Genomic DNA, 16,304 nt, shown 5'->3' with positions numbered 1-16,304 from the left:
TATTGTATGTTTCCTATTGGTCAAGCTGTATGGTAGCTCTACCCTGCAAGGCGGGGTATAAGAGCCCATGTCGCCCCAGCAGCCTTCTTTCTGAACCTGAACTGCTGGGGAAAACATCTAGCTTATTAAAGCCTTCAGTTGGACTACAACCTCGCTTTAGTGTTCATTGATCGTGTATCAACTTAATAAGCTAGATTTAAAAGAATGGCTCTCCGAATCAAGCCGGAGTGTCTGCAACTCAGCCCCCGCGCGGCAAACTCAGCGGCAACCTTCAAGCACTGGCTGTTTTAACGGACATCTCGGAACGGCCGAAAACACACCCACGGGAGAACAGAAATTGCAAGTCCTGCACTCGAGGGTGAGCCCAGAAATTTACACCCTCATCGAGGACGCGGACAACTTCGATGCAGCAATGGAGCTGCTAAAAGGACATTATATTCGCCTGGTAAACCAGGTCTACGCCCGACATCTGCTAGCGACGAGGCAACAAATCCCTGGGGAATTGCTGGAAGAATTCTACCGTGCGCTCCTGGTGTTGGGGAGAAACTGCAGCTGCCCGCAAGTTTCGGCGAGCGACCACACAGAACTTGTGATCCGGAACGCTTCGTCGCAGGTATGCTGTCCTCCCAAATCCGCCAGCGATTGCTGGAAAAAGACACCCTAGGCCTCAAGGAGGCACGGGCCCTTGCCGGCTCACTCGATGTGGCCTCCTGAAACACCCACACTTACGTCCCCGACCGCGCGGCAGCCCCCTGAGCAGCGTGGAACCCCCCACGGCCGGTCCTGAGACATTGCCCATCCCCCCACAAGCTTGTGCTGCAAGACGGCCTGGCAACCCCGAGGGGCCCCGCTGCTATTTTTGCGGGTAGGCCAAGCACCCCCGGCAGCGCTATCTGGCCCGCGCATCCATCTGCAAGGGATGCGGTAAAAAGGGCCACTTTGTGGCGGTATGCCAGGCCCGGGCGGTCGCTGCGGTCTCCGGTGGCGAATGCGGACCACCATCACAATCCTCTCCACGGTCCCCATGCGGCCAGCGGGCGCCGCCATCCTCCTCCACCAGGGCCACGTGCGGCCTCCGGGCGCCGCCATCTTGGATGGACTCCCAGGACCCCAGCTCGGCTGACCACACACCGCATGAAGAGAACATTTAACTGCTGCCACGATTAGCCTCGGTGACTCTGCACCAGTCCCGGCCTCGAACACTCGACTGCTACAACAACGGTACTAATTAACGGGCACGAGATGTCCTGCTTAATCGACTCTGGGAGCACGGAGAGCTTCATACACCCCGAAACGGTAAGGCGCTGTTCTCTCCCCGTCCACCCCGTTAATCAAAAAATCTCCCTGGCCTCCGGTTCCCACTCAGTAGAGATCAAGGGGTTTTGTGTAGCAAACCTCACGGTCCAGGGAAGGGAGTTTAAAAATTACCGGCTCTACGTCCTTCCACACCTCTGCGCGGCCACACTCCTAGGGTTAGACTTCCAGTGCAACCTCCAAAGACTAACTTTCAAATTCGGCGGCCCTATACCCCCTCTCACTGTCTGCAGCCTCGCGACCCTCAAGGTCGATCCGCCTTCCCTGTTTGCGAATCTCACCCCGGATTGCAAACCCGTCGCCATCAGGAGCAGACGGTACAGTGCCCAGGATCGGATCTTGATTAGGTCAGAGGTCCAACAGCTACTGAGGGAAGGAGTCATTAGAGCTAGCAACAGTCCCTGGAGAGCTCAAGTAGTGGTGGTAAAGACCGGGGAGAAGCATAGGATGGTCATTGACTACAGTCAGACCATCAACAGGTTTACGCAGCTGGACGCATACCCTCTCCCCACATATCCGACCTGGTAAACAGGATTGTGCGTTACAAGATCTTCTCCACGGTGGATCTCAAGTCCGTCTACCACCAGCTCCCCATCCGCACTAGTGACCGCAAGTACACTGCCTTTGAGGCAGATGGGCGGCTCTACCACTTCTTAAGGGTTCCCTTCGGAGTCACTAACGGGGTCTCGGTCTTCCAGCTCGAGATGGACCGAATGATTGACCGGTACGGTTTACGGGCAACATTCCTGTATCTCGATAATGTCACCATCTGTGGCCACGACCAGCAGGACCACGACACCAACCTCCGAATATTCCTCCAGACCTCAAAGATCCTTAACCTTACGTATAACAAGGATAAATGCGTGTTTAGCATCGACCGCCTAGCCATCCTCGGCTACGTAGTGCAAAATGGAGTTATAGGCCCCGACCCTGAACGCATGCGCCCCTTATGGAGTTCCCCCTCCCTCACTGCTCCAAGGCCCTGAAGCGCTGCCTAGGGTTTTTCTCTTACTATGCCCAGTGGGTCCCCAACTATGCGGACAAGGCCCGTCCCCTGATCCAATCCACAGTTTTTCCCCTGTCGATAGAGGCCCGCCAAGCCTTCAACCGCATTAAAGCAGACATTGCAAAGGCCATGATGCACGCCATCGACGAGTCTCTCCCCTTCCAGGTCGAGAACAACGCGTCTGACATAGCTCTGGCGGCCACCCTCAACCAAGCGGGCAGACCCGTGGCCTTCTTCTCGCACACCCTCCACGCCTCCGAAATCCGCCATTCCTCAGTCGAAAAGGAGGCCCAGGCCATAGTAGAAGCTGTGCGACATTGGAGGCATTACCTGGCCGGCAGGAGATTCACTCTCCTCACGGACCAACGGTCGGTTGCCTTCATGTTCGATATTGCACAGCGGGGCAAGACAAAAAACAATAAGATCTTGCGGTGGAGGATCGAACTCTCCACCTACAACTACGACATCTTGTATCGTACCGGGAAGCTAAACAAGCCTCCTGATGCCCTGTCCCGCGGCACATGTGCCAACGCACAAGTGGACCGCCTCCGAGCCCTCCACGAGGACCTCTGCCTCGGGAGTCACTCGCTTCTTCCACTTTATCAAGACCCGCAACCTGCCCTACTCCATCGGGGAGGTCAGGACAGCCACCAGGAATTGCCAAATCTGCGCGGAGTGCAAACCGCACCTCTACAGGCCAGAGAAAGCGCACCTGATAAAGGCTTCCCATCCCTTTGACCGCCTCAGCATGGACTTCAAAGGCCCCCTCCCCTCCACCGACCGCAACACGTACTTCCTGAACGTGATTGACGAGTACTCCCGGTTCCCATTTGCCATCCCCTGCCCCGACATGACCACAACCGCCGTCATCAAGGCCCTCCATAGCATCTTTACGCTGTTCGGGTTCCCCGCTTACATACATAGTGATAGGGGATCCTCCTTTATGAGCGACGAACTGCGTCAATTGCTGTTCAGCAAGGGCATTGCCTCGAGCAGGACGACCAGTTACAACCCCCGGGGCAACGGACAGGTAGAGAGGGAGAACGGAACGGTCTGGAAGACCGTCCTACTGGCCCTACGGTCCAGGAATCTCCCAGTCTCCCGCTGGCAGGAAGTCCTCCCGGATGCCCTCCACTCCATCCGGTCACTGCTTTGTACCACGACCAACCAAACACCTCACGGACATCTCCTTGTCTTCCCCAGGAAGTCCTCCTCTGGGACCTCGCTCCCGACCTGGCTGGCAGCTCCCGGACCATCCTGCTCCGGAAATACGTGCGGGCGCACAAGTCGGATCCGTTGGTCGAGAGGGTCCATCTTCTCCACGTTAACCCCTAGTACGCCTACTTGGCGTACCCCGACGGCTGACAAGATACGGTCTCCCTACGAGACCTGGCGCCCGCCGGATCCCCACGCACACCCCAGCCACCAGTCCCACCCTCCCTCCCACCGGTGCACCTTACAGCCACCCCCTTCTCAGGAGGATCGGTTCTTCCGCCGCCCTGCCTAGGCCCCCCCCCCCCCCCCCCCCCCCGCCCACCAACGCACCACTCACAAGCTCCCTTCCCAGGTCAACTGGCTTCCCCACCAGCGCCGTCTAGGTGTGTCGAAGCTGCCACAGAGATCGAGACCACGCTCCCGGAGTCACTGACGCCCGAGCCTCCACCGGCGTCACCAGCAGAGCTTCGACGATCGCAGAGGACAACCAGGCCCCCCGATCGACAGATTGCTTCATTTTAAAGTGTATATAGTTAATTGTGAAATTGTAAATAGATACGACAATAAGACAAAACGCTGTACGGAAGTATTACGGTACCTCCATAACTATAACTTCTACCACGTTACCATGTTGTAATAGAAAGCCACCACCCCCGCCGGACTCTTTTTTAACAGGGGGTGAGTGTGGTAGTCTGTGTAGAGGTATTACAGTACCTGGTAATGCTGGAACACCATTGGTAGATATTGTATGTTTCCTATTGGTCAAGCTGTATGGTAGCTCCGCCCTGCAAGGCGGGGTATAAGAGCCCATGCCGCCCCAGCAGCCTTCTTTCTGAACCTGAGCTACTGGGGGAAACTCTAGCTTATTAAAGCCTTCAGTTGGACTACAACCTCGCTCTAGTAGTCATTGATCGTGCATCAATCAGTGTGTTGAATCATTTTAACCTTGTCGCTGAGGGTCATGTGGACAATTAATAGCAGCCCTGTCACAGACCGGAAGTTTTAAAAATCTTTGTTCTCTACGTGGAATGTAGGTGTCAGTAGTAAGACCAGCATTTCTTGTCCATCCCTAATTGCCCTCGACATGAGTGACTGGCTGGGCCATTTCAGAGGGTAGTTAAAAGTCAACCACATTGCTGTAGTTTTGGAGTCACATGTAAGCCAGACTGAGTAAGGGCGACAGATTCCCTTCCCTGAACAAGCAAAGATAGTTTTGTGGTCACCATTACTGAGACTAGCTTTCAATTCCAGATTTTTATAAATTGAATTTAAATTTCATCGTCTGGGATTTGAACCCAGGACCCCAGAACATTAGCCTGGACCTTTGGATTACGGGTTCTGTGACATTACCACTACGTCACCTTCGTCTCCCGATACCTAGAAACTCCCTGGACTGTGCTCTTCAGAGCTGGAGATTTAGGAAACAATATTTTTTATACAATAAAAACATTGCTTTTTGGTGTACACTGGTTATAATCTATTTCAAACACTTCTTTATATTGTTCACCCTCCTTTAGGCATCCACAACTAAATTCAGAGCAAAGGGATTTTCCTTGGGTACAGTAGGTTTAGGTTCTCCCCAGCTCTCCTCCAATGCAATCCCGTAATTCTGAAATCGGGAGGGTTGAAAGGTGACTTGTTCCCTGGTGTCCAACAGAGTCAAGATTTCAGTAGACAGCAAAGACACCCCCACCCCACCAACCACACACACACACACACACACACACACACAATCGGCCGATTCAAGATGGGGAGAGTTTACCAGACAACTAAAAAAGTTTTTGGGACCACCCAATTCCTTTTTCCAATTAAGGGGCAATTTAGCATGTCCAATTCACCTATCCTGCACATCTTTGGGTTGTGGGGGTGGGACCCTCGCAGACACGGGGAGAATGTGCGAGTTTACCAGACGAGGACGCCTCTTCATTTAGAGATCCTGATCGCACATGTTAATGGCAGGTTTCCCATTTCGCAGAAACAAATTCTAGGCCCGGCCCGGGGGGGGGGGGGGGGGGGGGGGGGGGAGAGGCCAGCCCACTGATCGGTGGGCCTCGATCACGGGCCAGGCCCCCTCGAAGGCCCTCCCTGGTGAAGGAGCCCCCCCCCCCACAGGCCGTCCCCCCAGCGTTCCCGCAGAGCTCCCGCCGGCAGCGACCAGGGGTGGACGGCGGCGGCGGGAACCTGTCGTGTCGTAGCGGCCGCTCGGCGCACCCGGGCCGGAGAATAGCGAGGGCCTGTGTGAAGCGCCTCGGTTGCCCTCACGGCGGATTCTCCGACGTGCGCGGCGCAGACCACGATGAAGCCGTTCCCGCCGGTTGGGAGAATGGCGGGACGGCGTCGGACCGGCGTCGCGCGGGAAACTGGCGTAAACATCGGTTCTCCGGTACGGCGCGGCATGGGAGAATCGCGCCCAAGGTGTTTAGAACCATGAGGTGATAGGTAAGGCAAAACTGTTTCCACCGGCAGAAGGTCTGGTGACCCGAGGAATCTGATTGAAGATAATTTGCAAAGGGCCAGAAGCGGTATGGGGTAAGCTGTTTTTACACTGAGCCAGGTCCTGATTACGCACTGAAAGGATGGTGGAAGCAGATTCAATTATAACTTTAAAAAGGCAATTGGATGAATATGTGAAGGTGATGAATTTGCAGGACTGTGGGGGAAAGACACGGGGGGAATGGGACTGATTGAATCGCTCTTCAAAGAGTTTGCACAGGTACAGCGTGCCAAAAGGCCTCCCTCTGTGCGGCGTGACTCCGAACATATTTCGACCCGCGTGTTTACCAAACCTGTTATTCTTAAAGCTGCGTTCCTGCCGCTGTCAATTATTAGCCAGAGGCTGGGAAGCGCAGGTTTCAGTGCAACGCTGCTCTTTAATCTGCATGGTGAAAAATTCCTGTATTCTCAAAATAGGCAGCCACTGTGCTGAACCGTCATTGTGCTACCCAGATGGGACAGGCTGAGTGCACAAATAACAGTGAATCGGCCAATTTAATAACACGCCGGAAGCAGCTATTATGGCTTTTTGAAGGAATATACTCCAGGGAAGGGCTATGAATATCACCCAGCTCGTTTTGAGGGGAAATGAAATACTTTGGCTGGTTTGATAGAGCAATAGTTTTCTTGCAGCAAAGACATTGCCCAGTGTGACGTAACTTTTAAAAATTTAATTCTTGAGATGTGTCACTGGCAAGGTCAATGCTTAGCGCCCATCATTAATTACCCTTGACAAGGTAGGTGGTGGTAATCTGCCTTCTTGATCGAGTGCCTTGCTCGGCCATTTTGGAGGGCATTAAGAGCATTACGTTGCTGTGGGCCAGATCAGCTAAAGACGGGCAGATTTCTTTCCCTAAAGGGCGTTCGTGAAACGTTTGGGTCTTAGCTTCGTGATCATTATTAATGAGACTAGCATTCCCTGCCAGATTTATTAATTAATTGATTTTAAATTCCACAAGCTGTTGGGGTTTTAGTCTGGAATTTTGGATTGCTAGTCCAGTAGAATCATAGAATCCCTACAGTGCAGAAGGAGGCCATTCGGCCCATCGAGTCTGCACCGACCCTCTGAAAGAGCACCCTACCCAGGCCCACTCCCCTGCCCTATCCCCATAAACTCCACCTGGGGCCATTTAACATCCACCTAACCTCCACACCTTTAGACTGCACCCCGAGGAAACTCACGCAGACACGGGGAGAAAGTGCAAACTCGTCACCCGAGGTCGGAATCGAACCCTGGTCCCTGGCGCTGTGAGGCAGCAGAGGTAAACACTTGTGCCACCCGGATATTATCAATATGCTATCCTCGCCAACAAACAGAGCAAAAGGATTCTGGTTGTGTCTAGTCAAGGGCACGCTGAGCCAGCTGGGGCAGCCTGGGACTATTAAATTGGCTTCAATACACATGCTGGAGTGAGGAGAAATAACCATGGGCTCCTCCTCCTGATCGCTATTTTGCAATCTTTTCCCCAAAGTGACTAGATCAGGCTCAATCGCATCGCTCGACAACAATTAGCATCAAGGCCGCATTGGCCTGAGCCTGGCATCCAGGGGCCCTAGCAGTATTGGAGTCTAAGGGAATCAGGGGGAAAGCTCTCCGCGGGTGGAGCCATACCTGACGCCAAGGAAGATGGTTGTGGTGGCTGGAGGTCAGTCATCTCAGCTCCAGGACATTATTGCGGGTGTTCCTCAGGGTAGTGTCCTAGGCCCAACCACCTTCAGCTGCTTCACCAATTCCCCCCCCCCCCCCCACCCCCTCCCCCCCCGGTGGGGATGTTCGTTGGTGATTGCATAATTTGCAGCACCATTCGCGGTTGCTCAGATAATGAAGCAGTCCATGTCCAAATGCAGCAAGACCATTGACCAGAGACTGAATTGGACTAGCATATAAACACCATACCATTCTGAAGGCCTCTAGCCCTTCACCCCTTCGGACACACCCAGGATCCTCAGGCTATGCTTTTGCGACCTGTTCTCCAGGTCTTCAACATTGACTCTCAGCCCTCTGTTAATCTCCACCACCCTGCGCAGCTCCTCATCCACCGAGGTGAAATGGTCACTATGCCCTGACAAGGCCTCCTCCATCCCTTTCATTTTCTCTCCCTGCTCCCGCATTGTCATCGAAGTTCTCACCAACTCCTCTCTTACCGCCTTAAGCAAGGCCATCATCCCATCTGATGCTTTGAGAACAGCTGTTTGAACTCACCAGCCATCACCTCTGTCATCTTCTCCACCGTAATTGGCACCGCCCCACCCGGCAGGCTCTCTTACGCCACCTTTCCTCCTGCTGCACCCCTCGACATGGATGGTGGGGGACGTTCGCTCACTGCCTTCTTCCCAAGATTCTTTTTGCCGCCTTTTTTCATTCTATAAGTGCCCTAAGACACCCCACAACTCCTCAGGAACAAATCTTCACTGAAATCTGGGCTAAAAAGGCCATAAAAACAGCTCTGGCAGGAGCCACCAAACATGCGACCTCCACCTACAAGCCGCAACTGGAAGTCCCGAGCCATATAAATACTGTGGACATAAGAGGTCAGCGGTTAAGAATCCTGTGGCAGGTAACTCACCTCCTGACTTTGCAAAGCCTGTCCACATTCTATAATGCACTGTCAGAACTGTGATGGAATACTCTCCACTTGCCTGGATCAGTGCACCTCCAACAACGCTCAAGAAGCTCCACACCATCCAGTTCAAAGGAGCCCCGCTTGATTGGCACCTTTCTACCAACATTCACTTCCTCCCCCAGCAACGCACAGTGGCACAGTACCATATATAAGATGCACTGCAAGAACTCACTTCCAAACCCATGACCACTACCATCTAGAAGGACAAGGGCAGCAGATACATGAGAACCCGACCACATGGAAGTTCCCTCCAAGCCGCACGCCATCCTGAATTGAAAATGTATCTGTCGCTGGGTCAAAATCCTGGAACTCTCTCCCTAACAGCACTATGGGTGTACCTATTCATTAGGGACTGCAGCGGTTCAAGAAGGCAGCTCACCACCACCTTCTCGAGGGCATTTGAGGATGGACAAATGCTGGCCTAGCCAGCGAAGCCCATATCCATTGAACAAATTTAGAAAATTAGCTATGTGGGCTCTTAGGTTGTAGATTGGCAACTTGGGTGAAATGCCGGAGGGCAACCAGCAACTATAGAATTAAGGGAATGGTGCTTTAAGAAGGAAAGAGTTGGCGGGGGGAGTGGCATTGGCAAATGTCAGATCGAATTTTTAAAAATAAAGCTGTCTTCATTGGTATTTGTAATGTGAGAAAAGGCCTCGCAAGATTTCGGGCAACACTCGAGATTCTTGTAATGCTCTTCGTTTTTTAAATATAAATTTTAGAGTACCCAATTCGATTTTTTCCAATTGAGGGGCAATTTAGCGTGACCAATCCACCTCCCTTGCACATCTTTGGGTTGTGGGGGTGAGACCCACGCAGGCACGGGGAGAATGTGCAAACTCCACGCGGAAAGGGGGCCGGGATCGAACCCGGGTCCTCAGCGCCGTGAGGCAGCAGTGCTAACCACTGCGCTGTTCATGTTTTCTCTTCCGACTTGTGCATCAGGAGATTAATTTTTAATTGCCGCACACTTCGGGACCATCCTGTTAAATTGCCAACTATATGTGTAGAGATAGTCTAGATAGAGTTGGTTCTACTAGGTTAGTGGTATTACTTAATCTTGTGCACCTCACTCTAAAATTGACATATTTTAGAAAAAGTAGAGACTTGTATTGGGGGGTGGAAATCCCAATACAGCTATCCTTCATTTAGTACTCCTGAAAATCAATTTCCCACAACCAAGAATGGTCCTGTAATCGTTACACTAAAAACACATTGCCTTGCCTTGATCCTAATTGGCCCCACATTTCTCTTAATAACTTTATCCTAACTTACGACCTTACTATCTATTGCTACTTATCACTTGCTTGCCGTTTCTGCCCCTCCCGGCCCTCCCGCTAGCCACCCTTCCAGCTCCTTAACTCGCTTCCTTCCCTCTCGCCACCCCTCTTCCTGGGCTCGGGACAGGGGTGGCGGGCGGGACGAAGCGACGAACGGAAGGGTCAGGGGACAAGAGGCGGTAAATGGGAGCTCTGGTGGGAGAGGCAGCTACAAGATGGAAGGGATGGAAGCGGTGGTGGGGGTGTGGGCTGTGAGTGGTCAGCGAAGAGGCAGTTTGATTTTACAAAAGGACTGGAGAGACGGAGGAACGGTGCTCAAAAAAAAAATGGAGGCGGCACTATGCGGAGAACCGCCCTAATTTATAAACCAGGCTAAAATAAAAATGCGTTATTCGAATGCACTTTCAACAGGGGCTACCTGCATTTTGTACACCGGTTCTTTGAAATCTTCCAGTTTGTGGGTTAAAATGATGGTTGTGGGCAGAACGATGGCCCAGCGGTTAGCACTGCTGCCTACAGCGCTGAGGACCCGGGTTCGAATCCCGGACCTGGGTCACTGTTTGCATGGAGTTTGCACATTCTCCCCGTGTCTGCGTGGGTTTCGCCCCCCACAGCCCAAAGATGTGCAGGCCAGGTGGATCGGCCACGCAAAACTGCCCCTTGATTGGAAAAAAAAAATAATTGGGTACTCTAAATTTATTTTTTTTAAATGATACGTTTGTGTCCGAACTGACTTGACCCTCCTCCTTTTAACGTCTATATTTCAGATCCTTGTTGGCTCCAGCATGGGCGGTTGGCTCATGTTATTGGCTTGCCTCGAGAGGCCAGAGAGAGTGGCTGGAGTGGTCGGCATAGCAACAGCAGCGGATCACTTTGTAACTGCTTTCAACCAGCTCCCCTCAGAGGTAGGAGATTGAAAGTGCACCTGCATTTAAATAGTTCTGTGAATAAAAAGTGTGGGGTGGGGGGTGTTTAGGGAATGTCACAAAATATGTAGATCTGAAACAAGGGCGGGAAGTTGCTGGAATTATTTTGTCTCTGTAAAGAGCCAAGACAGACAAGTCTTTAGAAATTGTGACAAAGGACGCGTACTCAAAACATTGTCTTTTCAAAGACACCGTTTTCGCTGCCACTTCTGTTGTTATTGTGTGTAATTACATCCCCACTCTAAATATAGTCTATCTGTCTATCGGCCTCACTCACTCCCTTGACACTTTTTCTAAACGTACAATTTTAGTACATAATTCACATTATGCAGGCTTGAGGTGTGAGAATATTTCTGGCACATGTGCTTACTGACCTGGACTGAGCTGTGACGAAGTATTTAAGCTTTGCTCTCACTCCTGCAGGGTTCGTGCTACACATTCTGAAGCCGGAAACACTTCCTGTCACTTATTAAAACCTTGTACTTTTATTGCAACTCTGGTTATTTTTTAAGGACACGAAACACCATCCCGGTCATCAGGGAGTTATGATCAGCCCACGTCACGGTTCCTCCTTGTTCCCAGGCGTTATTATTCCAAGTACAGTGCAACCCCATTTTATATTGGGGGGGGGGGGGGGGGGGGGAAAGAAATGTGCGTAAAAATGTTAATTTGAAAACGCCTCTTGCCCTGTTCGAATACAATAAAGATTGAGAACAATGAATGTCAGGGTTGGCCAGTATGAATTAAAGATCCTCCCTCCGAGACTATATTTTCCTTTAAGTTGCGTTTAAGTGTTTCCACAGTGCCGAAGTCTGTCTAATTTTGAAATAAAAACAGAAAATGCTGGATAAACTCAGCAGATCTGGCAGTATCCCTGGAGAGATCCAACTCTAGGGGCTGGTTTAGCACAGGGCTAAATCGCTGGCTTTGAAAGCAGACCAAGGTAGGCCAGCAGCACGGTTCAATTCCTGTAACAGCCTCCCCGAACAGGCGCCGGAATGTGGCGACTAGGGGCTTTTCACAGTAACTTCATTTGAAGCCTACTTGTGACAATAAGCGATTTTCATTTCATTTCACAGATGCTGCCAGACCTGTTGAGTTTCAGCAGCATTTGCTGTTTTTATATCAGATTTCCAGCATCCACCGGCAGTATTTTGCTTTTATTTATTTTTTGTTCGTTCATGGGATCGAATGTTGGCTGGGCCAACATTTATTGCCCATCCCCGAGGGCATTTAAGAGTCAACCACGTTGCTGTTGGTCTGGAGTCCCATGTAGGCCAGACCAGGTAAGGACGGCAGATTTCCTTCCCTAAAGGACACCAGTGAACCAGATGGTTTTTTATGACAATCGCCAATGATTTCATGGTCACCGTTAAGACTTTTAATTCCAGATTTTTATTGAATTCAAATTTCACCATCTGTTATGGCGGGATTCAAACCCGGGTCCCCAGAGCATGGGTCTATGGACTACTAGCAAAGTGACAATACCGCTACGCCACTGTCTCCCCCAATTTGACCCATCTGACTTTGAGTTTGTTACAAATGGATGTCATTACTCGATGTACACAGTCAATTTTGGTGTTGGCTTATCCTCTGTCCTTGCGTCGTCAGGCGAGAATGGAAGCTGCGAAGACAGGTGTGTATACAAGGCAAACCAGGTACATTGAGGGCGGCGTCTACGCCATTCAGTATGGCTTTGTAAAGGAGGCAGAGGAGCACTGCATTCTACAAAGCAGCATCGACATCTCCTGCCCAGTGCGGCTCATCCATAGCATGAAGGACGAGGTTGTCCCTTGGCAGACGTCCATCAAGGTCGCGGAACAACTCGCGAGTGACGACGTGGATGTCATCCTGCGAAAGGGTGGCGAGCACCGCATGTCGCAGAGTGATGACATCAAGCTGCTGGTTACTGTGGTTGAAGACCTACTGCACAGAGTAACCAAAAAAGAACCGAAATGAAAAACGTATTTGAACTATTGTTGGTTAATATAAGCTAAAATGACCAACCAGGGCTTCAACTGTGTTCTTTTCTTTGTTGTTGTTGTATATTGGGGGTGGGTGAGGGGTGGATGGATGGAGAGTGAACAACTCTAACTGATAGGTTAGATGTAACAGCTTAGCTTCAGGGAAATGTGGTTACACAAAATAACTGTAGCAAATATAAACCTTGAATTACTGCCAATAAAGCTGCCAATTTAAAAACAGTTTTGCTACTGAACTAATAAGTCTAAGTAACTTCAATCCGATTTAGAAAGGATGTAGAATATATTCAGGGCTCTTAAAATTCCCTGATTGATTTGCTTTGACTAACCGGAGGGCAAAGTGCTTCCCAGGTGTAATACTTTACAACAGTCACATCTCAAAAGTACTTAATTGGCTGTCCATAGCTTTGAGATGATGGTTCATGGGCTGTGGCCATTTTATTGCCCATCCCTGAGGACATTTAGGAGTCAGCTGCATTCCTGATGTTCTGGAGTCACATGTAGGCAAGACCAGGTAAGGTTCTTCTGTGTGGCACGATGGTTAGCACTGCTGCCTCACTGCGTCGGGGACCCAGGTTCAATTCTGGCCTCAGGCGAATGTGTGTGGAATGCGTGGAGTCTGCATGTTCTCCCCGTGTCTGCGTGGGTTTCCTCCGGGTGCTCCGGTTTCCTCGCACAGTCTAAAGACGTGCAGGTTAGGTGGATTGGCCGTGCTGAATTGCCCTCAGTGTCCAAGGATGTGTAGGTTAGGTGGGTTTACAGTTGGGGAGTGGGGCTAGGTAGGGTGCTCTTTCACAGGATCAGTGCAGACTTGATGGGACAAATGGCCCTTTTCTCACAAGGATTTAAGGCAAATTGGTGTGATGTTGGGGAGAGAGAAAGAAGAATTTATAACTTCCTGTTTGTAGCTTAATGTCACCATCGGATTGATCTGCATTGAGTGATCAGGCGCCAGAGTCTATTCTAGACTCTGGTGCCTGAATGTGAGGTTTTGCATGAAGGATAGCGAGCTCTCCCACATTTTTCCATTGGGAATAGCTAGGAAAACTGGACAAAGAACAAAGAACAAAGAAATGTACAGCACAGGAACAGGCCCTTCGGCCCTCCAAGCTCGTGCCGACCATACTGCCCGACTAAACTACAATCTTCTACACTTCCTGGGTCCGTATCCTTCTATTCCCATCCTATTCATATATTTGTCAAGATGCCCCTTAAATGTCCCTATCGTCCCTGCTTCCACTACCTCCTCCGGTAGTGAGTTCCAGGCACCCACTACCCTCTGCGTAAAAAACTTGCCTCGTACATCTACTCTAAACTTTGCCCCTCTCACCTTAAACCTATGCCCCCTAGTAATTGACCCCTCTACCCTGGGGAAAAGCCTCTGACTATCCACTCTGTCTATGCCCCTCATAATTTTGTATACCTCTATCAGGTCGCCCCTCAACCTCCTTCGTTCCAGTGAGAACAAACCGAGTTTATTCAATCGCTCCTCATAGCTTATGCCCTCCATACCAGGCAACATTCTGGTAAATCTCTTCTGCACCCTCTGTAAAGCCTCCACATCCTTCTGGTAGTGTGGCGACCAGAATTGAACACTCTACTCCAAGTGTGGCCTAACTAAGGTTCTATACAGCTGCAACATGACTTGCCAATTCTTATACTCAATGCCCCGGCCAATGAAGGCAAGCATGCCGTATGCCTTCTTGACTACCTTCTCCACCTGTGTTGCCCCTTTCAATGACCTGTGGACCTGTACTCCTAGATCTCTTTGACTTTCAATACTCTTGAGGGTTCTACCATTCACTGTATATTCCCTACCTGCATTAGCCCTTCCAAAATGCATTACCTCACATTTGTCCGGATTAAACTCCATCTGCCATCTCTCAATGTCCAGTTCAGAGTCCTGTGAGTTTCCAATGTTAGTTTCATTAACACACAGAATTGGACCTGTCTTCACCCCTCTCCCAGTCAATCTAGTGCAGGCACTGCCAAGTCCAGGGGCGCGACCCGCGGGCGGATGTTGGGAGGGTCGCGGAGCCGTCCGTCGCGGCGCTCCCGATCGCGCAAATCCGGGCGCAACAGCCTGCTTTTAATAATGCCGGCTGCGAGCGGCCTTCAAAATGGCCAGGAACAGATTAAAAAATTCGGCCGCACTGCGCACGCGTGTCCGATCGGTGCGCATCTGCAAAACTACGTGCATGCGCACCGATGATCGGGCATGCATGCGCAGTGCGGCCGCGTTTTTTTTTAGATGGGCGCAGCCTTTTTTCCAAGTTTGGGGGGGGGCCAAAGGGACAATTGGGGCTAAAGGGATCATTCCCTCCATTTTTGTCAGCAACAAACAAGGTAAGAGAAAATGGTGGGTCGCGCAGATCGGCCGGCGTGGGTTGCGAAGGTTGACTGGTTGGTAAAAAAAGTTTGAAAAACACTGATCTAGTGGGTGCCCTTTATGGATCCATAGGGGATACAAATTGGGAGGAGGTGAGATTGGGGGAGCGCTCCCTCCCCACCCCACCCTATATTATTGCCCAGCTGGCAAAGGTAAAAATGCATCCCATAATATTGAGAGGCAACATGTGTAAAAAATAATTGGGACTGCTTTAACAGAATTGTAGCCGGGGTGAAATTCTTCCTGTCAAACTGTCTGCACAAGTATCAAATTAAGACGGTCATTGCATAGCGACTTGGAATAAAGACGTGGCTGACTTTTCTCCTTTTTAATCGGGGAAGTAGAAGCTAATTATATTGCCATAGATCAGCTAGCTCCACATTAAACCCAATTGAAGTGGCTATTACAAAATTTGACCTATGTTGTTATTGCTACCACATTGTGTAGTGCACTCAGCACAAGGAGATAGTCAGTTTAATTAGTGATTTAAATGGCACTTGTATCCAATAGAGTTAATTGTTGATTAGTCAGATGTTCACTGGTGAACACATTTGCCAAGATGTTTGTCAGCAATCGCACAGAGTGTGAAGGAAGTGTTCGTTGATTGGTTCCTGGAAAATTTCACATAACACACATTGTACCATGGATGTACACAAAACCAAGGCCCATGACATTTACAAATAAGCCTCGATTTATGTTAAAATCGTTGCAAAATTGCAGGTGTTTCATCTCGAGGACGTTTCAGTCTATTTGTAGTTTGCTCCTGTGGCCGGCACAGTGGTTAGCACAGCTGCTGCACAGCTCCAGGGTCCCAGGTTCAATTCCCGGCTTGGGTCACTGACTGTGCGGAGTCTGCACGTTCTCCCCGTGTCTGCGTGGGTACTCCGGTTTCCTCCCACAAGTCCCGAAAGACGTGTTTGTCGGGTGAATTGGACATTCTGAATTCTCCCTCAGTGTACCTGAACAGGCGCCGGAGTGTGATGACAAGGGGATTTTCACAGTAACTTCATTGCAGTGTTAATGTAAGCTGACTTGTTACAAGAATAAAGATCATTATTAAAAAAATCCAATCTTG

General features: G+C 50.5%; 1 protein-coding gene across 3 annotated transcripts in view; it reads left to right on the top strand.

The window, feature by feature from the left end:
• The window catches only part of LOC140398190 (palmitoyl-protein thioesterase ABHD10, mitochondrial-like), a 30,564-nt gene extending 14,260 nt beyond the window's left edge, over positions 1-16,304 (top strand). For all 3 annotated transcript variants that reach the window (XM_072486545.1, XM_072486544.1, XM_072486546.1), the window contains exons 4-5: positions 10,700-10,837; positions 12,470-16,304. In XM_072486545.1, coding sequence (XP_072342646.1) covers positions 10,700-10,837; positions 12,470-12,817 — 486 coding nt within the window. In that variant the 3' untranslated portion in view covers positions 12,818-16,304. The remainder of the gene's footprint in view (positions 1-10,699; positions 10,838-12,469) is intronic.

The sequence above is a fragment of the Scyliorhinus torazame genome, chromosome 21, assembly GCF_047496885.1.
Source record: "Scyliorhinus torazame isolate Kashiwa2021f chromosome 21, sScyTor2.1, whole genome shotgun sequence".
Taxonomy (NCBI): Eukaryota; Metazoa; Chordata; class Chondrichthyes; order Carcharhiniformes; family Scyliorhinidae; genus Scyliorhinus; species Scyliorhinus torazame.
Note: the sequence above shows the minus strand (reverse complement) of the source record. Positions and strands in the feature narration are given on the sequence as shown.